The sequence below is a fragment of the Vulpes lagopus genome, chromosome 2, assembly GCF_018345385.1.
Source record: "Vulpes lagopus strain Blue_001 chromosome 2, ASM1834538v1, whole genome shotgun sequence".
Classification (NCBI taxonomy): domain Eukaryota; kingdom Metazoa; phylum Chordata; class Mammalia; order Carnivora; family Canidae; genus Vulpes; species Vulpes lagopus.
In genome coordinates this window covers 37,433,180-37,457,049 of record NC_054825.1, presented here as the reverse complement: position 1 = coordinate 37,457,049, position 23,870 = coordinate 37,433,180, and the positions used below count along the sequence as shown (strand labels likewise).

General features: G+C 46.3%; 3 protein-coding genes across 12 annotated transcripts in view; 2 read left to right on the top strand and 1 right to left on the bottom strand.

The window, feature by feature from the left end:
• RASGEF1A (RasGEF domain family member 1A) overlaps positions 1 to 10,691 on the top strand; it is a 155,109-nt gene extending 144,418 nt beyond the window's left edge. For all 5 annotated transcript variants that reach the window (XM_041745154.1, XM_041745158.1, XM_041745153.1 and 2 more), the window contains 11 exons: positions 1,479 to 1,604; positions 2,984 to 3,121; positions 3,891 to 4,112; positions 4,674 to 4,748; positions 5,085 to 5,177; positions 5,669 to 5,771; positions 5,858 to 5,937; positions 6,845 to 7,036; positions 7,905 to 8,028; positions 8,510 to 8,582; positions 8,883 to 10,691. In XM_041745154.1, coding sequence (XP_041601088.1) covers positions 1,479 to 1,604; positions 2,984 to 3,121; positions 3,891 to 4,112; positions 4,674 to 4,748; positions 5,085 to 5,177; positions 5,669 to 5,771; positions 5,858 to 5,937; positions 6,845 to 7,036; positions 7,905 to 8,028; positions 8,510 to 8,582; positions 8,883 to 8,907 — 1,251 coding nt within the window. In that variant the 3' untranslated portion in view covers positions 8,908 to 10,691. The remainder of the gene's footprint in view (positions 1 to 1,478; positions 1,605 to 2,983; positions 3,122 to 3,890; positions 4,113 to 4,673; positions 4,749 to 5,084; positions 5,178 to 5,668; positions 5,772 to 5,857; positions 5,938 to 6,844; positions 7,037 to 7,904; positions 8,029 to 8,509; positions 8,583 to 8,882) is intronic.
• A 6,552-nt stretch (positions 10,692 to 17,243) lies between these two features.
• On the top strand, positions 17,244 to 19,804 carry LOC121484795 (aurora kinase A-like). The gene is given in 2 exon segments (XM_041744495.1): positions 17,244 to 18,600; positions 18,602 to 19,804. Coding segments are annotated over 2 exon segments (1,302 nt in total). The 5' UTR covers positions 17,244 to 17,761; the 3' UTR covers positions 19,065 to 19,804.
• A 744-nt stretch (positions 19,805 to 20,548) lies between these two features.
• CSGALNACT2 (chondroitin sulfate N-acetylgalactosaminyltransferase 2) overlaps positions 20,549 to 23,870 on the bottom strand; it is a 55,185-nt gene continuing 51,863 nt past the window's right edge. For 5 of the 6 annotated variants that reach the window (XM_041744754.1, XM_041744755.1, XM_041744761.1 and 2 more), the window contains one exon: positions 20,549 to 22,613. In XM_041744754.1, the coding sequence (XP_041600688.1) occupies positions 22,321 to 22,613 (293 nt within the window). In that variant the 3' untranslated portion in view covers positions 20,549 to 22,320. The remainder of the gene's footprint in view (positions 22,614 to 23,870) is intronic. The other variant, XM_041744756.1, reaches the window with a different exon arrangement.

Here is a 23,870-nt window from a genome sequence, read left to right as displayed (position 1 = left end):
CCTCCCAGGGGCTGGCACCTCCAACTCCAGCTCTGCTCTGTGGCCTCGTGGCGGCGGCTACTCCTCATTTAGGTCTGTCCCAGAAGGGCCTTCTTGGCTGCTACTCAGGATTATCCCCCAAACGCTATGCCTGTGTTCCCCGAGCGAGTAAGGGGGCGGTAGAGCAGAAAGGTAGGGCTGCCAGAGTCCAGCTAGGCATCAGCTTCTCTGCCGGCTTCCTGGGTACCCCCAGCCTCCCCCTGCTGCCCCTGCCCCATGTACGCTGGCAACTGGGGATGCATGCACACCAGTAAATCTCTGCGCTCCTTGGAAATGCATGGCTCCGCCCTGCAAGCTTTTGTCACTTTGACTAAGAACTCCAAGGTGTGATGCCCGGGTGACTTTCATCACACGTCTGAGCCATCTGCTTAGAAAGGGGCCACCGACCAGCAGGGATCTCTGAGCACCCATGTTGCACAGCTTGGGGACAGGTCATGGGAAGTGTGAGTATTAGGGGATGTGGTTGGAGGAACCCCTGCGGTTCCCAGGAGAGCCTCCTTTAATGGCCTCTGGAGGCTGCATGGGGGCAGTGAGGGCCTGAGGCTCTGAATCCCGAGTCCTGTTCCACAAGGCCTTGTGGGCCCAGAGTGCGGGCAAAGGGTCCCAGGCCCTCCAGCCTGCAGCAGTCATGCAGGGGTAGACTCCCCAGGAGAGCTCCAAGCAGCTTCCCTCACTCCCAAGTCCACCCTGTCTGTAGGCAGGGGCCAATGTGGAGATCTCACAGGTGCTGACCCAGGTCACACGAAATGCTTCCGAGAACCCTGGGCCCCGGGGCCTGTTCCCTTTTAGTCCAGGTCATGAGGACCTATCAGAATCTTGTACCACACAGCCCAGTGACAAGAGCACATGGCTGTGGGACAGAGGGGCCTTGGTGTGCCAGGTGGAGATAAGGCCCACAGTTGGTTAGTGACTGCACTGGGGCTTGCAGCCATCCGCTGGTGCTGGTGCTGGGTGCTGGGTGCAGGGCCTGAGACTGCCCCACCCTGCCCTCAAGTTGCTTCCCCTGGCAAGGCCAGTAACTATCTGGAGAAGCAGCACGCTTGGAGCCTGGCCCCAGGAGCACTGTGTGAGGTTGGGAGAATCCCACCAACATTCAAGGTTGGGTGTTCTCTCCCATCGTGGGGTAAGACAGGGTGGAGGAGAATCCCAGCAGAGCAAGCTGCTGGGAGCTGAGCTTGTTGGGGGAAGCCTCCAGGGGCTGCTCGGAAGGGGGATTTACTTTGTGCTTTGCAAGGGGGCGGGGCGGGGGTGGGGGCAGGATTTGGGTAACTGAGAGAAAGGGAAGGGCAGTCAAGGCACAGCAAAGCATGCGGGAGAAGGCACGGCCACTGGGTGGTGCTGTCGGGCCGCCATGGGGCTCGCTGGCCCTGACCTCACCGGTTGGGGCCGCACCAGGCCGGACCTGCTCCTCATCCTCTCTCCTTGCCTCTTTTCTTCAGAGGACATACATCTTTACCTTCCTCTTGAGCTCCCGGGTCTTCATCCCCCCTCATGACCTGCTGGCCCGTGTGGGGCAGATCTGCCTGGAGCAGAGGCAGCAGCTGGAGACTCCTGGGTCTGAGAAGGTAAAGGTGCTGATGGGTGCTACCTGTCTCCGTGCCCCCAGCTCCTGGCTTGCTCACAGCTAGGAGAGAAGCTGGCAGGACAGGTCTGGCTGAGCCCAGCCCAGGGCCCTCCCTGATTGGGCAAGGTTGGCTTGTCTCTGGCCCCCTGGGCACCCCTGGGGCATGGCTCCCTGTGGGGCATGGGGTGCACACACAGCTCAGCACTCTTCATGGGATGCTGCAAATAACTGTTCTTGGTGGGTACTCACACCTCTTTCCAGGAAAGACAGCCCTGCCAGCAATCCTGGTCAGTGCTGGGACCCCAGCTGGTAGGAAAACCACTCTGGGTAGAGGTCAGCCCAGCTGACTCTCCTGCCTGGAGTGGTTTTCAGGAGGGCTCTTTTCCCTGTTGCTCTTCTGATTGAGCCAGGCTTTGGTGGCCAGGATGGCCGTGGGCATGTGCTTTGGATGAAGCGGCTTCTAGAAGTCTGGTCTGGTGCAGAAGACGGGGTGGTAGGTATGCCATCCTAGAACTGGCAGGGCTTAGTCTGGGCTGCAGCAGAGCATATCCTGCCCCCCATTTGCTAATGACTTTGTCCTCTATGTTCCCTCCACCAGACCAGGCCTCACCGTGCACCTGCACATGCTCAGGATGCAGGCCAGCCGCGGGGGGAGAACCAGCTGGGCCTGTGGCCAGGATCAGGAAGGCTGGAGGCAGCTCAGCAGGGGTGGGGCAGATGTGGGCCAAAAAATGTGGGGATGAGGAGTGGCTAGAGGCCCACAGGGCAGCAAGAACAGTCTGGAGGGCAGGCCCAGGCAGGCAGGGAGCTGGTCAGTGCTGAGGAGGAGCCGTGGTGGGCACAGAAGGGGTGCCGGCACATGTGGTCATTTTAGTGGGACAGTGGGGGGCTGGGCACTGAGGACCAGCATTGGGCACACCCTCCTCGGGCCTTAGGTGTGTGGCCCCGGCAACGGCAGGGGTGCCCGCCCACCTTTAGTGACATGAAACTGGGAGAGGGGATGCCTCTGAGCATCTGCACCCCTTCCCAGCACTTGCCAACCTGCTTTTAACTGAGAGGCAGCAGGTGAGAGTCTCTCATTCAATAATTTTGCTTGGTTTTCAGTTATTTTAAATGGGTGACTTCTAATAACAACAAAGGAAATTAGTTTTCTATGTCATGGTAGAGGATAAATTTTTTTGAAAATGAAATTTAAGTGAAATTGCTATACTAAGGGAATATGAAACAAAGCAGGTACAACAAAATCCACAGGGGACAAGGAGGGGATGGTCCTCCCAAGCACCCTCACCCCAGACCCGGAGGAGAGGGGGAGGCTCGTACCACTTGTCATCTCATTGCCCACTGTGGAGGGTGACTTTGCTCTACGCCCTGCCACCTCAGGCCAAGCTCAAGTCTTTCTCAGCCAAGATCGTACAGCTATTGAAGGAGTGGACGGAGGCCTTCCCCTATGACTTCCAGGATGAGAAGGCGATGGCCGAACTGAAGGCCATCACTCACCGGGTCACACTGTGTGATGAGGTGAGGTCTTCCCTGGAGCCCTGCAGAGCTCCGTGGGTGTATGTCTGGGGGAGAGGGTCTACTCTCACAGGAGGGCGGGTCTTCAGGGACAGCTCTCTATACAGTCTTCTATGCTGTCACCTTTTAAGATGACTGGGTGGCTCCATTTGTACCCATCCCCAAACTGCTCAGCTGTCCAGCAATGGGCCTTGGCACACTTGGCATGTGGGAGACCCTGTGGCCTAAGTAGTGGGCTGGAATGAGCCCAGGCCCTACCCTTTCCTGGGTTTGGGGTGAGTGGAGTGGGAGCCTAGTAAAAGCCTGTTTGCACTTCTGGCCTCCCAGCTCACTCCCGGCCTTTTGCGGAGACAGGAAACCTGGGGGGTACTCTGTGTGCTCCGCATCTTGTCTGGTTTGAGGGCTCACAAAGCCCAGGGAGAGCTCTGGGCAGGGCCAGGGCTGTTCCCCGCCCTGCCCGTAGTGAAGGTTCCCGGTCCTAGAGGATGCTCTCTTCCCTAGGCTGGGAAAGCCATGGTTTTCTACCCCTGGCTTTGGCCTGGCCCTCAGCTCCCATCCCCACAGCGTAGGCAGCTGAGCCACCCTCAGCAGGACTTAGAGGAGCTCTCACTGTGTTCCATTCTGTCCTCAAAGGCCCAAATATTCATGGCAGATTTGAGTAGGGATGTGGGCTCAAAGTTAGGCATATCCTTAGGGAGGAGATGGGTTCCTCTGGAGAAGTGATGGTCTTGCCAGCCCACACCAGCACCTTCACTCTTCCCTACCTTCACAGGAGAATGGCACAGTGAAGAAGGCCATTGCCCAAATGACACAGAGCCTGCTGCTGTCTCTGGCTGCCCGAAGCCAGCTACAGGAGCTTCGGGAGAAGCTCCGCTCACCAGCCATGGACAAAGGGTCTGTCCTCAAGGCTAAGCCCCCAGCCACTCAGAAGGACATCCTGGGCGTGTGCTGCGACCCCCTGGTGCTGGCCCAGCAGCTGACTCATATAGAGCTGGTCAGTGCCACAGCATGCACTGCTTGGGGTAGGATGTATCACCGATGCTCACTCATCGGTGCCTCCTCGCTGGTCAGACTGGGGAGTCAGGTGAAGCTCACTTGCCAGCTGAAACCTCTGCTTCTGGGTCCCCAGGATCACAGCAGCCCTTTGTGCATGGGAGGGGCTGGGGTGATGGGACTGCAGTGGCCCCAGGATAGAGGACTGGCCCAGGAGGTGAAGGGCTTGGAGGGGGAGAGCCAGTTCCCCCCACCCCGTCACCTCGTCTTGCCTATGCCGTGGGCTGGAAGGTACCCTGTAGCTAGCTGCCACTGCCCCAAGGCCTCACTCCCATGAAGCCCTGTTTCCTCTCCTCCCAGGGGAAGGTCTTCCAGACCCCGAGGGTACATTTGGGGGTGGGGGTGGGCAGAACCTGCCCACTGGCTGGAGGCTCTGATCAAGGAGAGGCTGTGGCACACACGTGCAGGAAGGTCTTGACTGCCACTCTGAACGTGGCCCACACCTTGGGTATGGGGCCCAAGAATGGCAGGCTTGTCACCTTCCCGTCCTTGCCCATTCTAGGAGAGGGTCAGCAGCATTCACCCTGAGGACCTGATGCAGATCGTCAGCCACATGGACTCCCGGGACAAGCACAGGGTGAGGGGCTGCTGTGTGCTCGGGGGTGGCCTTAAGGGGGGTCCCTGTCTATACCCCATGAAGGGTGGGGGCCTCACAACTAAATGGGTCTGGCCTAGTGCCTGTTCCAGGGGGTCTGCAGACAGCAGTGCAGGGTGATACAGATTGGAAGGGGCCAGTGTTCCCAGGAGCTTGGGGAGGGGCGTACTGGGAGCCCTGGGCCTGTCCAGCCGCCCATAGCCCACTGTCCTTTTCAGTCTCTTTTGGCCATGGTGCCAGCTCATTCTGGGGGTACGACTGGGGTGGCACCTGCTGGCAGGGTCCTCATGCTCCCCGTGATTTGCTGTGCTCTACCAGTGCCGAGGGGACCTGACCAAGACTTATAGCCTGGAGGCCTATGACAACTGGTTCAACTGCCTTAGCATGCTAGTGGCCACTGAGGTGTGCCGGGTAAGCACTGCACGGCCCATGTGTGTAGGGTGGCACTGTCCCTTCTCCAAACCCACGAGGCTGCCTGGGGCTGACTTCTGTACCCCTCAGATGATAAAACTCTGAAAGTGGAGACAGAAGCCTCCATTCCAGGGCCACCAACATCCCTGCTACCCCTACCACCACTATCCGCCCCCCCCCCCCCCCCCCCGGTGCCCTGGCCAGTCTCACAGTGATTGAGACACACCCATCCGTGGAGTGTACCAGCACAGTCTGTGAGTTTATCTGGGGCTCCCTTAGTGATCTCGGACTGCTCTCCTGCCCCTTTGCCCAGCATCGAAAATACCATTGCTGCATTTCCTGCCTCTGCAGCCCATGGGAATCTCCCCAACCCTGGGTCTGACAGCTCTGAGGGCCCAGGGTGGCTCCTGTCCAGCCTGCCCTTCAGGGACTGGTGGTGGAGGGATGCTCGTACGGTGGGCTCACCCTGAGGCTGTCTGGCTGCTCTCAAGGTGGTGAAGAAGAAGCACCGGACCCGCATGCTAGAGTTCTTTATTGATGTGGCCCGGGAGTGCTTCAACATCGGGAATTTCAACTCCATGATGGCCATCATCTGTGAGTGTCCAGGCCCCGGGGGCTCCTAGCCAGCTCTTGCATGGCCTGCCTACCCCCATCCTGACCCTACCCGCTGTTCCCTGCAGCTGGCATGAACCTCAGTCCTGTGGCGAGGCTGAAGAAAACGTGGTCCAAAGTCAAGACGGCCAAATTTGATGTCTTGGAGGTAGGAACCTCAGCCTCATCCTGCATTGGCCTGAGGAAGGGTGGGCGTCCCATCATGCTCTGCCTCCTTGCTGAGAACCCACTGCCCACAGTGCCATCTGGTGTAGGGCATGTTGAGCTGGCCTGGCTGCTCTAGGAGGTGGGTAGCTGAAGCTCTCCTCAGCCTTTGGGACTTTAGTCAGAACTGGCATTACCTAAAGCAAGTTCTGGAGAGTGGTTAGGAATCAGGTTGAGAAACATGGGCCCATGAGCCCTGTGCTGGGTGATGCTGACTAAGCAGACTGGCCTTTTCCTGGCTTGAATTCCTGTGGTCCTGGATTATCTGGGTGGCCCAGGAGTGGACAGGCCTTCCCCAATATATTTGATCACAGAATCCACTTTTAAAAAAAAAAATGTATTTATTCATTCATGAAAGACACAGAGAAAGGCAGAGACACAGGCAGAGGGAGAAGCAAGCTCCCCGCAGGGAGCCTGATGTGGGACTCGATCCCAGGACCCTGGGATCATGCACTGAGCCAAAGGCAGATGCTCAACCACTAAGCCACCCAGGCGTCCCCAGAATCCACTTTCTATAAACATCTTGCAGAGCTTGTCAGGTTTGGGAGGTGTTGGCCCCAGTAGAGGGGCAGTGGAAGGTTTTGAAAGGAAAGTGAGAGCCAGGCTCAGCAGGGCAGGGAAGAGGTGTGTGTGAGCTGTGAGACTTCTCTAACTTTCCTGATGATGCTTGGGCCCAGACCCAGTGCTGAGCCAGGTGCTCACTCCTGGTAAGGAGGCCTCCTCTGGTGACGGTCCAGGCTGCCCAGTGGGGAAGTACCTTCCCCATCACTGTTTCCTGACCTTCAAGGGGGCTCTGAACAAGTCAGGTGCAGGGAGAGCCCTGCCCACCACATCCTCCCATCTGCCCACAGCACCACATGGACCCATCCAGCAATTTCTGCAACTATCGCACCGCCCTGCAGGGGGCCACGCAAAGGTCCCAGATGGCTAACAGCAGCCGAGAGAAGATTGTCATCCCTGTGTTCAACCTTTTCGTTAAGGACATTTACTTCTTGCACAAAATCCATACCAACCACCTGCCCAATGGGCATGTTAACTTCAAGGTGAGCTCAGACCCCTTGTGGTCCAAGGGGAGGGGGGCCAAACTGTCCCAACACAAGGCCAGGACAGACCCCTCAGCCTTATCCTAGGGCAGACAGTCTGTGCCATTAGGCTGCAAGGCGGTGACCCTGGTACAGAAAGGCCTTTAAGACTGAAAGCTCCAGGGGGGCTATGTGTGCTGTTTATGAAGTATCAGGGTGACGCCAACCCTTCTGGGTGGATGCTCTGGTTATAGGGCTTGGAGCCACAGGGAACTTGTATTTACCCAGGACCCTGGTCCCAACAGGTAGACAGAGAAGGGGGCTATACCTCCTGGGGGGTTTGGGAGGGAGGAAGGCTTTAGGCAAGAAGAGACTTGAGCAGGAAGGAAGCAGCAACAGAATTCCAGATGGAAGCTAAGGGTTGCTGGCCAAGGGTGGGAAGGTAGGACAAAGGTGATCGGGGAAGTGTAGGGGAAGTGAGGTTGTCCAGTGTTTACCTCACACAGGTAAGGGGTATGAAGGAATTAGGGATCCTTACACAGGCCCTAAAGAGTGAGATCATGGCATGTTCTGGTTGGTGGTGTTGTGCCAGGTGTGGCCTGCATACGTGCCTCAGCCTGGAGTCTCAGATGGGGACCTCTTGGGTCTTACACAGCAGGGGGACCGATCCTGCCACAGCCTGATGGTCTAGGCAAAGAGCAAGCAAAGGTTTTGGGGACACTTACTGGCTCTCATGCTGCATCAAGTGCTGCTGTGGCCACAAAGTCAGCTGACTAGGGTCACTGTCCCATCTTGCTGGGATGCAGAATGAAACCAGAACCTAACCCTAACCAAGGATTTCAAGCTGAAAATGACAAATGAACATCCAGTTGGTCTTCTGTATTTTCAGAAATTTTGGGAGATCTCCAGACAGATCCATGAGTTCATGACATGGACTCAGGTAGAGTGTCCCTTCGAGAAGGACAAGAAGATTCAGAATTACCTGCTCACGGCACCCATCTACAGCGAGGAAGGTGAGGCCCAGCTCCCCGTGGCAGCACACCCATGTCCCCACACCGTACATGTCACCCTGACTCCCCTACATCCAGGGCCTCTGCCCTCATGGGGTTGCCCTGGGAGGCGGGTCTGATCATTGTCCTCATGTTATACAGGAGCAGCTCAGCCCACAGGGGTGAGTACATAAGGTTGGGCAGTGGGTAGATGACAGGATGAGGACAAGGAGAGAGAGGGCTCTGGAAGCCACCCGAGAGAGCCAGAGCATGGTTGGGTTAGTGCTGCAGGACCAGAAATTTCTCAGTCCCTAAGTCCCTAAGAAGGAAGCTGGGAGCTCTAGATCTCATGGGGCCTATCACCTCATGAAACAGAGACTTGTGGAAAAGTCCAGACCAGAGGTCATTGTCCTTGCCCAGCTGCTCCCCTAGAAAGGGTTAACTGGCGTGGTGTGCAGACTGACTGCACGTGGACATGGGTTCTGAGGGGCTTCTCATCTCGCAGCTCTCTTCATCGCCTCCTTTGAAAGTGAAGGTCCTGAAAACCACATGGAAAAAGATAGCTGGAAGACTCTCAGGTAAGAAAACCCCAGGGACAGGCCTGTGAGCCCTTGAGACTAGTCCCATGCCTGGGTCTACAGGAAGGGAGAGGACTGGGGAGCATGATCTGTCCTTCTGAAAGGCGGCCAGGGGGTACCTCCACACAGGCTGCCAGTCGGTGGGAGGCTGGACTTGGGTCCACGTGTCCCTGACCCTTCCCCTGCTGGCCGGTTCCTAGAATCCAGGCCCTCCCCAGATAGCATGGCCCGCCCTCTGCCTGCTTAGGGGAAGGGCCTGCCAACCACCTGACCATTTCCTTGTGCCCTGCCTACCTCTAGGACCACTCTCCTTAACAGAGCCTGAAGGCACGGATGCAGCCGACAGACGCTGGATGAAGCACACACATGCACTGAGTTTTAATCTTGATTGATAAGGGTTGAGATGAGGAGGCCTCACTGGTTGGGGTCCATTTTGTATATAACTTTTATGAAAAATATTTCATGCATCAACCTTTGGCACTTACAAAGTTTTTTTTGTTGTTGTTGTTTATTTTAAATAACAGGGCAGGGCCCTGCTTTGGGGAGGGGTGGGGAAAGAGTATCATGGGAGATGGCATCCATGATAACATCTTATTCTAATGAAATGTAGATTTTTATTTTCTACTTTTGATTATTAACATCTTATGAAAAAATATTAAAAAAAAAAAAACCCAACCAAAACCAATGTGAGCCCTGCCTGCTTGGACGCCCTTCCAGCCAGTGTCTCTGATGTCGGGGTTAGTGCCTTAGAGAGTACTGGAGGGCCGGTCTCCCGCTCTGTTCCTTTAGCCCTCAGGCAGCCAGTGCTCCGGAATCGCCAGGAAAGCTGTGCCCTGGGCCACGAGGCACCTGCCCTGAGAGCCTAGGCCAGAGAGGCTCCAGCAGGAAGGGCTTGGCTGGCCGGGGGGCTTCATTTGCATCCTTCTAGAAGCAAACCTGAGTACGGGCTTTCCAAAGTTTACATTTTCATTTTCCTTTATCAGGGATTTAGGGGTTTGGGGAGGGCCAGGGGGATACCTGGCAGCATATTTTCTGTTGGAATATGTCTGGCAAATTGTTCAACTACATTATAGGAAAAGAGAAAAATCTAAAATAACATAGGGGAGGATATGGTGCAATTGTCCGTTTTCTAGGCTGTAACAGGTACACGGAGCTGTAATGAAGAGAGTACGAAGCCGACTTGAGGATGGGGAGATTTAAAGCAGTTCTTGAAACTCCAGTACAGAGTGAAAAGAAGCCACTCACAAAGCGCCCTCTAGTGGCCCGCCTCCTCCGGCCCTCTAGGTGGGGGTGCCCGGAGGGAATCTAACAGAACATCACACCAGACTGCTGGAGCCCACTCCTAAAACTGCCCAGCATGTGGAGGTATTGTCCACACCCAAACTTGAGGAGTCTACTCCATTTTCTGTCTTTCTGGCTGTGGGATGGCAAGTCCTGATCCCTCAAAAGCCAGCGGTGGGTCATCTGCTCGCTCTCCCCTCACAGTGGGGCTTTCATTCAGCACAAGCAGATGTGGAACTACTCACCCTTGTTTCTCTCTATGCCTGGCTTCCTTCTGCAGGAGCCACTGCGGCTGCGATGCCTGAGTGAGGATGGGGCAGTTAGTTGCTAATTCCCAAAGCTCTTAGGAGAGCCTGGAGAAGTGGAGGTGAGGCCTCAGGAAGGGGTGGCTCTGAGATCCACTGCTGACTGCAGCCTTGGGTGGAGCCAGAATATTTACACTGTATTGTCACAGTGTTTTCGCACTTTTCAGACATTCTAGATAGTACATATTGTATCTTGATAGTACATATTGCTTTGTTTATGTATTTGAAAAAAAGGAAGGCTAAAAACTTGAGACTATATATTTGGAATACAATGTTAGAACTTTCCCTCTTGCTTTAAGGAGCTTTCATGTCAATGTGCACTCACTCCACTGGGTCATCAGTTCTAGTACCTACCTGATACAGTGTCTATGTTTGCTACTTTATTTTCCCACTTTGATACACACCCTATGATGTTTTGGTATTTTGAGATGAACTCTGAGTACAAAGCTGTACCATAATGCAGGATGTCAGCTGTTGGTGACTGGACCTTTTGCATCAATAAAAGAACATGTTGCTCCCCTTGCATGCTTGCTCTGTGTGTGTAGCTGGTGAGGCCTGAGGGCTGCTGGCAGGAGGTGTGGGGATGTCTAGGTCCTCCCTGGCCTTTCAAAGAATGAGCAAGGAACTCTCATCTACACAACACATTCAGACAAAGGGCTTTTCAAATAAATAATGCAAGATCGGACAAGAGGTACGTTCTACTCTGCTTTCCTCAAAGTAAGATCCAAAACTGTATTATAAGCTGATCGTATCACTTGGCCCTGTCAGTTGGGGAAACCTACCCTAAATAAGATTGTAAAGGCTCCTTTACTGCAGGACTAATCAGAACCATCAGTGTCCCTGGGCACTGTGGGTCTCTCCTGGAGCAGGGCAAGTTGGGGACACCTCCTGACCTCTTTCTGCAAAAGTCTGCAGAATGCAGTTCTAGATGGGGCTCTTTGTGTTGTGAAGAGTCACATTTAAGAGCACTAAAGAAAAGGATTTGTTGAAAGGCATGTTTGTGAAATGGGAAGGAAAAGAAATGAGACACTTGGCTTCCATTCCAAACTCCTACCTGTTTTCCTCTCTAGCCTGTCCTATTGCCACGCTGTCATTAACGCCCAGGCTGGATGAGATCTACTCTCCAGCTCAATGAACCTTATTCTGCTCCCTTAGAACTAACTCAAGTGCATTTTCAAATGTATTCAGTGTTTGTTATGCCCTTTGGACCAGCAATGCAGAAAACTTTGTCATGGCATGCTCTATCTGCACTGCTGCTAGTGACATATAGGTACTGAGCACTGAAATGTGGCCCATGCAACTGAGGAATGGAATTTCTAATTTTAGGTTTAAATAGCTAGTGGCCACTGTATTGGGTGGAAGGTTAGGCCTGTGGAGTTTGGCACCTGATGCCCTTCCAGTGGCTTGTGGAGTGGATGGCACACAATAGGTGCTTAGCTGTTTGTGGAGCAAATGAGACACCTATGAGGATGCCTAAGTGAGTTTTGGGTAAATGACATTTTTTAGGTCTTTATAATCCAATGGAATTCTTAATCTCCTGGTAGTTATTTTTGAAAGTTTCTACCTATCTCCGCTGAAGAAGGGGCAGCACATCATTTGGCGTGTGTTTGGCCACGGGGCTTAGGCCTGGGAGTGGGTGGTGAGCTCACCTGGCTAGCCATAGTGCTCTCCTTCACCCATGGGGTAGGGTAGTCCCTCCAGGGCAGTGTTTCTCAAGTTGTGGCTCTTTGGCCACAGTGACAGCAGTGCTGGAAACTTGCTCAGACTGTTCTCAGGGCCCCACTGCAGGCTTGCTAAAGGAGGGTGGGGAACATAGAACATTTGGGAAGCTCACAGCCTGCTGCTCCAGGTCCATCCCACTTCCCCCAGGTGAACTCTGCTTCACAGGCACACTGAACCTCCATGCCAGAGTGCACCTCCCGTAATACACTGTGCTCTTGTCTTTACACATTCTTCCAGAGTCTCCTTACAGCTTCCCTGGTGAGTAGTGCGCTGTGCTCCTCTGGGCCCCACCTGTTCTCTCACATCAAACCATTGGCACCTATCTCACCCATCACTCTTGGCCCTCTGTGTAGGAGCCACTTGTGTAGCTGTATGGCCAGCAACTAGCATGGTGTGCAGCTCCTACCACCACCATATGATGACTGGATGCTACCTTTCACTTCACACAAACATTTGAGGAACAAAAATCTTTGTGACAATATCAGCTGTGACAGGAAATAAGCTATAAGGATCTCTCCTAAGGCCATGGAGACTTCTGTGACAAAACTAAGATTAGTACCCACCCACTACAACCTGTACATAAAACATGTCATGTTCCCCAGGGGAGGCAAGACAGGATAAGAGCAAGGAATAAAAAATTATACTATTTGGATTCAAGTCCTTGTTTCCTGTTCTCAGCTGGGTATCCTTGGAAAAGTTGTTTACCCTTAAAGCCTCCATTTTCTCATGATTAAATGGAATTACAATATCGTCTCATAGGACTGTTGTAATGATACATGGCAAAAAGTGCAGTACTTGATTCATCAGAAGCAGTCAGGGTCAGCTGGGTACCAGCAGTGGCACCCCTGATGAAATTGAACCCCCACTTCTCTAGCAGAAAGCACAATCTCCTGGAAAAAGTGAAACAAAGAATTATAATTGACCTTCTCAAAGGAACAACTGAAGGCCTGGTCAATACAAATATATTCTGACATTACTACAGAGTCATTTAAGTGTTAAAATAGGGGTGCCTGGGTGGCTCAGTGGTTGGGTGTCTGCCTTTGGCTCAAGTTGTGATCCCAGGTCCTGGGATCAAGTCCCACATTGGGCTCCCTGTGGGGAGCCTGTTTCTCCCTCTGCCTATGTCTCTGCCTCTCTCTGTGTCTCTCATGAATAAATTAATATCTTTAAAAAAAATGTTAAATGTAACCAGCAAACATATATGGGAAAAATTCCCACAAATTTGGGATTCAAAACTACTTTCTAAATGAAAAGCCTACTACCCACACACAGGCTAGTAATCTTAGATCATACCAGCACAGTTTCTATTTTTATTCCCAGAAGGGAAGTCATGATACTGTGAGGAAGGTGAAGGACTGCCATTCCCTGCTCCCCCAAGTATCTATCCCAACATACCCTAAGCTCTTAGGTATGGATCTTCAGCAACAATGTTGAGGAAATAGTGTTGTCAAGAATAAATGAAAATGGGACACCTGGCTGGCTCAATTGGTGGAGCATGTTACTCTTGGTTTTGGGACTGTACATTTGAGCTCCACAGTGAGTGTAGAGATTACATTAAAAAAATATAAGATAGTTATGCACCTATTTCTGGCAGTATTAGATTAAGGAAGTGTTTGCCTGCGGAAATCAACTGCTAAAGTCATACAAAATTAAAATATCCAAGGAAAAACTCAGGTCAAGGAAACTGAAGCCAGCTTTTGCTCTGAGGGCAAGGATTATGAGCTTCCATTTTCAAGTCCACCTAGGGATAGAGAAGAAAGTACAGGGCCTGTTCAAGAAGAGAGGCCAAATAGGAGACCCCAGCCCATAACGCTGACATCCCAAAGAACCACTCTTCATGTAACATTGAACTTGAAATAAAATGCTCCCACCAAAGAGGTTAAAGAAAACTGCCTGTGTTGAACCTTGGCACTGAATGGAGGCCAGAAAGACTTACACTGCTAATTTGTAACCATAAGTCAGTGAATTTCATTAAGTTTGCTGCACACATCACACTTGTCAAAAAAAAAGTTAAGCTGAGAATCTAGTTTAACATGGCTCTGAATGGGTACTATCCTTAAGTTAGCCAGTAGAAGCAAACATTGAGATTTTAGTTTTAAAAGTTTCTCCTTAGCTGTCTAATCTGTTTAATCCACCTGATGGACTTTTAAAATTCATTTGCATTTCTTGAAGAACCAAATGGATGTTCTTCCCCGAATTCATTTGGTCATAATTCTGAAGAAATTATCAGAATGTAATACAGAGAGATAAAGACTGGAAAATATGAAATGGGTTAAAAAACACAAAGAGCATGGTGGACACAACAAGAAGTCTAACACGTTATTCAGAGCTTTTGAAAGAGAGAATGACAGAGACAATCAAAGTACAATAGCTGAAAATCTTTCAGAACTGATAAAAGATAAGAATAACCCAAGGAACCAGAATCTCAAGCAAGATCAGCAAAAACCAAAAAACCCAAAAACACCCAGCACACAGACATATCATAGTGACACAGAACAGAAATAGAGGAGATCTTGAAGGCAACCAGGGAAAAGGTTGATTACTTAAAAGGAGTATCAACTGTTAAGCTGATAGCTTATAACTTCACAAGGGAAGTAACTGAAGCCAGAAGACAGTGCTTCTTTTTCAGTGCTAAAAAAAAATTCCCAACCTAGAATTCTATACCCTTCAAAAAATAGTTTTTAAATGAGATAAAGATACTTACAAACCAAAGTGGAGTTTGCTATCAGCAGACCTTCACTAAAAGAAATTCTAAAGGTTGAATCATACACTATATTCAAAATTATTTCCAGATGCATCATAGATCTAAGAACAGAAGGCTCAACAAAGATGAGAAAGGAAGTTATAGGCAACCTTAATAAAGCCTCTAAAAGAAAATATGAAAATTTCTTCTTTACTTTGGAGTAGACAAATGTTTCTTAAATTGGGATAACCAAAATCACTAGGCATAAAAGAAAAATGATAAAATGGACACTATTAAAATTAAGAGCTTTTATTAACACATAACATTAAGAGAATGAATAATAGTCCCCTGCCTATGAGAAGATTTGCAATACATAGGTCTGACAAAAGACTCACATCCAGAATACTGAAGTAACTAACTCCTAACAATCAATTTTATTTTATTTTATTTATTTTATTTTTTCCTAACAATCAATTTTTAAAAAGGCAATTAAAAAGAAGGTAAAAAATTTTACTAGGCATTTCACAAAAGATATTCAAATAGCCAATAAGCATATGAAAAGATAATTAATATCATTTCCCTAGTGATAAACTAAACTACTAAAACCAAAATGAGATAATTGTACACACTCAACAGAGATTAAAGAGTCTAAATTGAAAACACTGTGTTGGGACAATGTGACACAACTGGATCCCTCAATGTGGCTGATAGGAATCAGTTATTTGAAAGGACTGAAAAAATTGGCCAGCCCCTGACAAGGTTAATCAAGGAAAAACAAAAGGCACAAATAACACCAGGAATGAAAGAATGGCTATCACTATAGATTCTGTACATATTACAGAAATAAGAGGATATTGTAAACAACTTTGTATATTTCACCTAAATTTTCAAATTTATCACTATAAATTCTTAGAAGATTGCACTTTATCTAAAATAATCAAAACTGAATTTTAAAAAAGATTTATTTATTTACTTTAGAGAGAGTGCGAGACAGCATGAGCAGGAGGGGCAGAGGGACAGGAAGGGAGAATCTCAAGTGTGCTGAGTGCAAAGCCTGATGCTGGGCTCAATCTTACGACCCTGAGATCATGACCTGAGACAAAACCAAGGGTTAGATGCTTACCACCTGTGTCACCCAAGCACCCCAAAAACTGACTTTAAAAGAAATAGAAAATCTGAATAGTTCTCCAATCACTAAATAAATTAAACCAGTGATCAGAAATCTTCCCATATAGAAAACTTCACAGTCAGGTGGCTTTCAGGCAGTTCTGCCAAATATTCAAGGAAGAAGTAATTTCAGTCTTACAAAACTTCTTTAAAAAGATAATTAGAAAGAACACCTGTAATTTGCTTTACAGGTTAGCATAACCTTAATAAAAAAGCCCACCAAGAATGACAGGGGGCATTCTTACTCATGAACACAGATGAAAAACACAGGAAATATATATATGCATACACACTTTCACACACACACACACACACACACACACACACACACACACACACCACACAAACTGAATCCAGCAATGTATAAGGATAATACATCATGAAAGACTGGAGTTTACTCTAGGAATGCAAAGGTACTTCAGGAAACTGATTAACTCAATTTTACATATCAAAGATGGAAAAAAACCATATGATCATCTCAACAGATACAGTAAAAGTATTTGATAAATGCTCTCAAGCATGATGAAAACTCACCAAGTAGTAATATAAAGTGACTCTGTTAACTTGATTAAGAATAGTTACAAAAACACCTCCAGCAAATACCATAATTTACTGATGAAACTAAGAGTGTTCCTCTTGAAATCAGAAACACGGGCAGGAAGTCCACTATTGTCACCTCCAGTGAATGCTGCACAATAAATTCCAATAAGCACAGGAAGACGAGAAAAATAAGGATATAAAAATTGAAAAGGAAATTTTCACTACTCATAGACTTATGATTCCATAACAGAAAAAATACAAAAGGAATTAGAAATACATTACTAGAATTAAGTGCTTTGGCAAGGTCGCTGAACACAAAAGCAACAGTACTTCCAAATACTAGCAATAGGTAATACAAAAAATAAGTTACAATGTTATATAAAATGCAAGGGAAAAATCTATAAAGTAATACATGTAAAACCACTGTGTGAAAAGTGTAAAATTTAATTGAAAGACAATAAAGACCTAAAGAAATATGTCATTTTAAGGGCTGGAAGACTCCATATCATAAAGATGTAAATTTTCCCCCAAAGTGATCTTATAGATTCCATGAGTCCAGTCAAATTCATGAAAATTTTGAGGCACCTGGGTGGCTCAGTCAGTTAAGCATCCACCTTTGGCTTAGGTCATAGGAATCATTCTTAGGAATTGAGCCCTGTGTCTCCCTCTGCTCCCTGCTCATGCATGCTCTTGCTATCTTCTGTGTCTTTCTCTCAAATAAATAAAATCTTTAAAAAAAATTCATGAAGGTTTTGTGAAACTTAACTAGCTTATTCTAAAATTTATGGGAGGGGCAACCCGGGTGGCTCAGCGGTTTAGTGCCGTCTTCAGCCCAGGGCGTGATCCTGGAGACCCGGGACTGAGTCCCATGTCAGGCTCCCTGTGGGGAGCCTGCTTCTCCCTCTGCCTGTGTCTCTGCCTCTCTTTTTCTTTCTCTCTGTGTGTCTCTCATGAATAAAAAAATAAAATCTTTAAAAAATAAAATAAAATAAAATTCATGGGAAAGTACCAGGGCTATAAAGAGCCATGGCAATCTTTAAAAATAAAGCAAGTGGGACTAGCTCTCAGAGATACAAAGCTAAGTAGTATAAACTACTATAAACTTTATAGTAATTTAGACTATGATGTAATGGTATGGTGATGGACAGAAAGCCTAACTGAGCAGATGAGTGCCCAGAACCAGACCTGTGCATTTGGACATCTGATGGATGAGAGTGGTTCTGTAGGTAAAATAGACTATATTGTAAGGTGATGCTGGAAAAAAGTATAATGTAATCCTTACCTCATGTCATACACAAAAAGCTCTTCTAATTAGGTTAAAGACCTAACCAGGAAAAGCAAAGCTATATATGAGGTATTTAGAAGACAATATAGAACAATAGCTTTAAGCCATTTTTCCTTAATATGAGGTCATAAATCAGTAATAAAAAGTAGAATACATAAAGGAAAAAAATTAGTCACATTCGAGTTAATTTTTATTAATGAAAAAGTACCATCAAGAATGGGAAAAGCTGGAGCGCTCTGGAGGACTCGGTGGCTTGGGTCGGAGGCTGGAGCCGGCGGGCATTATGGACAAATCTAAAGAACACTGCATTGCAGGGCCTGTTAAGACTGCAATTGCACTTGGTGATGGTCCAAAACGTGTTCTGGTGACTCAGCAAGTTCCTTCACAGAATCCATTATCTGCAAATAGTGGCCAGGCCCAGCGGGTCTTGTGTCCTTCAAATTCTTCCCAGCGAGTTCCTCCACAAACCCAAAAGCTCGTCTCCAGCCATAAATCGGCTCAGAATCTGAAGCAGAAGCAATTGCAGGCAACTGGTGTCCCTCGTCCTGCCTCTAGGTCACTGAATAATACCCAAAAGAGTGGGCAACCCTCGTCATCAGCCCCTGGAAATAATTCTGAAAAGGAACTGGCAACAAAACAGAAAAATGAAGAATCAAAAAAAAGGCAATGGGCTTTGGAAGATTTTGAAATTGGTTGCCCACTGGGTAAAGGAAAGTTTGGTAATGTTTACTTGGCAAGGGAAAAACAAAGCAAGTTTATCCTGGCTATTAAAGTATTATTTAAAGCTCAACTGGAGAAAGCAGGAGTTGAACATCAGCTGAGAAGAGAAGTAGAAATACAGTCCCACCTTAGGCATCCAAATATTCTTAGGCTGTATGGTTATTTCCATGATGCCACCAGAGTTTACCTAATTCTAGAATATGCACCTCTTGGAGCTGTCTACAGAGAACTTCAGAAACTGTCAAAGTTTGATGAGCAGAGAACTGCTATTTATATCACAGAGTTGGCAGATGCCCTGTCTTACTGTCACTCAAAGAGTCATTCACAGAGACATTAAGCCAGAGAACCTACTCCTTGGATCAGCTGGAGAGCTTAAGATTGCAGATTTTGGGTGGTCAGTACATGCTCCATCCTCCAGGAGAACCACCCTGTGTGGCACCCTGGGTTACTTGCCCCCAGAGATGATTGAAGGCCGAATGCATGATGAGAAGGTGGATCTCTGGAGCCTTGGGGTTCTTTGCTATGAATTTCTAGTTGGGAAGCCTCCTTTTGAGGCAAGCACATACCAAGAGACCTACAAAAGAATATCACGGGTTGAATTCACATTCCCTGACTTCGTGCCGGAGGGAGCCAGGGATCTCATTTCAAGACTGTTGAAACATAATCCCAGCCAAAGGCCAACTCTCAAGGATGTACTTGAACACCCGTGGATCATGGCTAACTCATCAAAACCATCAAGTAGCCAAAAAAGCAAAGACTCAACTAGCAAACAGTCTTAAGGATTGTGCAGGGGGAGAAACCTGAGAGGCAGGGCTGCTGATACTGCTGATGGCCTGCCTGTGACGGAGGGCGCTGCAGACAAAGGCCTACTGCGCAGGTGGTGCCTCGGCCTCCCCACTCGAGTCTACTTAAGTGAACAGTACGCTCTGGAGTGAAAGTAGCCACAGGAATTGTGGCAGTGTCACTAGTTTCACAATTTGGAGGTGAGGTTCACCTGGACCTCCCCACAGCCTGTTCCGAGTCAGGCCTCCTTGTGGAGGACCCACTCTGGGTCCTACTGCAGGGAGAGTGGCCACCTCGTCGTGACTCCATCAGTGAAAGAGGCGTGCAATAACCTTCCAAGTACCTACGTGTGTGTGTAACTTATTGGGTGGCCAAATCTGGTAAAGCTGTCAGGATGAACATGTGATTCTTTCTTTTAAATGTTAAAATAAAGATTTTTATAAAGAAAAAAAAAAAAAAGAATGGGAAAAGCTAAGCCACATTCCTTGGAAAAGATATTTAACCAACAGGAATTGGTATCCAGAATATGTGAAGAATTCCTATGAACTGATAATAATGGGCAAGAAGACTGAAATGCAAACAGTAACTACAATTCATGCCTAAGGTCTATTAAATTAGCAAGAATTGGGGCACTTGGGTAGTTCAGTGGTTGAGCCTCTGCCTTTGGCTCAGGGCATGATCCCAGGGTCCCAGGAGTGCTGCATCAGGCTCCCTGCAAGGAGCCTGCTTCTCCCTCTGCCAGTGTTTCTGCCTCTCTCTGTGCGTCTCTCATGAATAAATAAAATTTTAAAAAATTAGCAAGAATTAGTAAGCCTGACAAAATTAAGTATTGCCAAAGATGCAAAATGATCTCTTTCACAGTACTGGAGATCCACTTTTGAAAGGAAACTGAATGTATATACAACTGATGGCCCAGTATTATTACTCCTAAAGAAATTCTTGCACGCTTAGATATGTAAAGCAGTATTCATGACAAGATTGCTTCTGATAGCAAAAGCAAATAACAAAAAACTATTAACAACCCAAGCATCTATAAACAATAGAACTACTGAATATTTAGTATATTCAGAGTGGAATACTAGTTAGTAATAAAAATGAGTTTTGAGACTAACATGAATGAATCTCAAAAATATAATAATGAAAGAGAATATATAATATGCATATAAATTCAGAAACAGGCAAAACTAAAGTCTTTTGGGTAGAGATACATATCCAGTAGGGAAAATGAAGAACAACAAGTGAAAAATCATCATAGATATCAGAATGGTTACTATTATGGGGAGTGAGGGTATGTGATCAAGAAGTGGCATACATATAGAGGCCTTTCACTGATAATGTTATCTAAATCTGGGTAGCTGGTACACTTAATCTAGGTAGCTGTTTGCTTTATAATTCATTAAATTACACAATTACATGTTATATACTTTTAGTATTTATGGTATTTTGCAACAGAAATTAATTTGGCACATTTTCATTTAACTTTTGGTAATAAAATACTTTATTGGTACCGTTTAATGTCAAAAACACAGTAATACTGTTTCCATTGCTTAGCTTCCATTTTTAAATTAAAGCTCATTTAAAAAAAAGAAGAGAAAAGGTAAAATCATTTGACTCTATCAAAAAACAAGCTGCAAACTTACCTGTGCAAATAATTAGGTTCTTCCACTTTAAATACCTAAATTCACTGGTCTTCATAATAAATAATGGTATATAAGAGGAGACATTGGCCTGAATAATTCTGCAGAGAACATTTTATACATCTTTAAAAAAGCCTAAATGCTACCCAACTTAAAACTTGTAAGAATAATTTGTAAGAGTTACTGTAAAATGAATTCATGTAAGCACCAAGAAATTTGGGATTTATAATATTTCAGATGATATGATTTACTGAGTACAAAGAGTATGATTTTTCTTCGTGAATTTGTGTTTATATACAAATAGAAAGGATACAAGATAGGTTCCTTTTAAAAGCCAAAGATTCAAAATCTGTGAATGACTTTTACCATATTTCTAATTTCTGGATCTAGCAATGGACCCTATGGTAAAAGATCCATGTGTGATAAATAACATAGTACAGTCCTATCTGAATATAACTTCTTATTCATCTTGCCTCATTAATATAATTTATACCTCAATTAAAATATTCTATCTGCAAACAATATATTTCTCTAAAATATTTTGTAATTCAGATTGCCATCCAGACCACCTTCTCCTCTGCCTCTTTTCTCAAATCATTGTAATTTTATGGTATACGTCATTAAATTGTTTTTTTTTCTCCCTTCAGTGAAACTGTCAACTCAAAGCACCACACTATTACAAACACAGATATAGCATATATTAACATACTAGAAAAAAGATAATACATATGGATCTATGCTAAATGAGACAATGCAAACCAAAAAACACACAACACCATGCTATGTTCATCTATTCTGAAGCACTACAAGAAGGCCCTGATAGCACCCTGGCTCATGTAAACTGATGTTCCCAGATATCACTAGTGCCCTGTACTCCAACATAATTAAATGTTCTAATAAAGACATTTCCACATTTGTTTGCTTAAAACAATCTACAGCAACTTTGACTACTAATCTTGAAAATGATGATAACACATTATAGTTTCAATTAAGTCATAGATTCTAAGCTAAGTATTTTCTATTATCATCCATTTATTTAATAACACATTCAGGGAGCTAAGCAACATTCAGTTTAAGGGGTTTTTACTTCGCTCTCTTTTGATTGTGAATTTCAGATGTGTCCCTTAGTCATCCTCTGCTTCAGTGAAAGAGGATTCTTCAAGCAACTGATTAAAGATCTTAATTTAAAAGCAGGTTGACTAAGTGGTCAGCAGCTGAAGAACTCTTGTCTACATACTGCATCCATAATACTCTGTCCTCTCTGGAGGAACTGGATGCCCCTGACCTACCATGAGCATAACACATTCCATCCCTCAACCCAGAGGCAGCCAGGGTACATTAGAACATGGGTAGAAACTAACTCAAAACTACTTTTGGGGCAAACACCAGATTTCAATTTGTCAGCAATTCCATAGTGTGGTTTTCTCAAGAAACAGGCTTTGCATTGAAACACTTGCTTTTTCTTCTCATATCAAGTTAAACTGCTAAAGTAATATCAGAAAGAGCACAAAAGATAAGCATGTCTTCTCTGAAAGAGGCACTGCATCTGGAATTGGAATTAAGGCTAAATAAATAATGCTGGTTTGTGGTTTAGACAAATGTGCCAATGGTTACGTTAACCAACAGCTTCGCTCTTTGTCCTGTATGCCTGTTTGTGAAGATGCGTCTCTATCTCCTCCCTGAAGACCAGCATTCCTAGGTGCGAGTGAGAGGCCTCATTCATGGCTTTGGACTGGATGCACATACGGTACTGTTCAGGAGTCAACTCATCAGCACAGCGTTTCTCATGCCAGAGGTGGAAAAGACCAGGAACTGGAGTCCGAATCACAATCAGGTCACCATGTAAGTATTTTCGATAAAGATGAACATCTTCTCCACCCCAACCTTTTACTTCCATGTCAAATCCACCTGCAGGATGAAAATTGACATATCGGTAACTGCCTGTCAACCAAAGCACAACTGCTAAGAATTAAGATGTTCTACTTCAAATGAGATGGCACAGCACAGCCTAAAGATACCCGATAGAGGACTGACATCTGGTTTGGAAGTCCAGTTAGGAGCTGACTTCTAGCAGCAAAGGCCTGTTGTTGGGAGTATCAAAATGAGATTAAATATTTGAGAATGCTTTGTAAATGTCTAAGTTATATAGTAAATCTAGAGAAAGTCAAAGGAGAAGGAAATATATAAATCACCCATAATTTCACCACTACTAATATGATTAACATATTTATCCACTGAGATACAAGTTTCTCTGGGCCACAGACAACTTTCCAGAGGAGAAAACAGAAGAAATGGCTAGGTTGAACATATACATTTGAGAAGGGGAACATGGATGATTTAAAGCCACAGGAATGGATGAAATTACTAAAGGAATTTAGAAAGAAAATAGGCCCAGATCTAAATACTAAGTAATGCCAATACCTACAGGTTAAACATACAGAGAAAAAGAAATCAGCAAAAGAGACTGACAAATGGCCCCAGAGGATGAAGAAAATTCTGGAGAATGAGCTATCAGTAGTCAAATGAAAAAAGTATCTTCAGGAAGAAAGGGTCAAGCATGTGCTGCTCAGTTAAGAATTTAAAAAAAAAGGACACCTAAGTGGCTCAGCAGTTGAGCATCTGCCTTTGGCTCAGGGCATGATCCCAGAGTCAGGGATCGAGTCCCGCATTGTGCTCCCTGCTAGGAGCTTGCCTCTCCTGCCTCTCTCTGTGTGTCTCTCATGAATAAATAAAATCCTAAAAAAAAAAAAAGGATTAAAAAAAAAACCCCAAAAAACCAAATAGACCTGGCAACATAAATGTCACTTATAACCTTCCCTACTACAATAATTCTAATGGAGCGATGGAACAAATGGCTAACTGGACCAGGTGAACACATGAAATGGGAGATAAAGTTGAGACTATTTTCACATTGGTTTAAGCTAAACTTTCTTAAAGAATCATAGAGAACATAAGCCATTTGGAATTTTTTTTTTTTTGACCATTCGGAATTTTTTGAAGAACAGGCAAACATTCTTAAAAACTGAAAACAAATTAATTCTTTAATTAAGAGCAAGGTTTCCAAATTATGTCTTCTGTCAAATAATTATATACCACTTAATTTTACACTCACAGGATGACAATAATCCTGAGATCTCTGAAAAGTATTGCTTTAAATAGTCATAG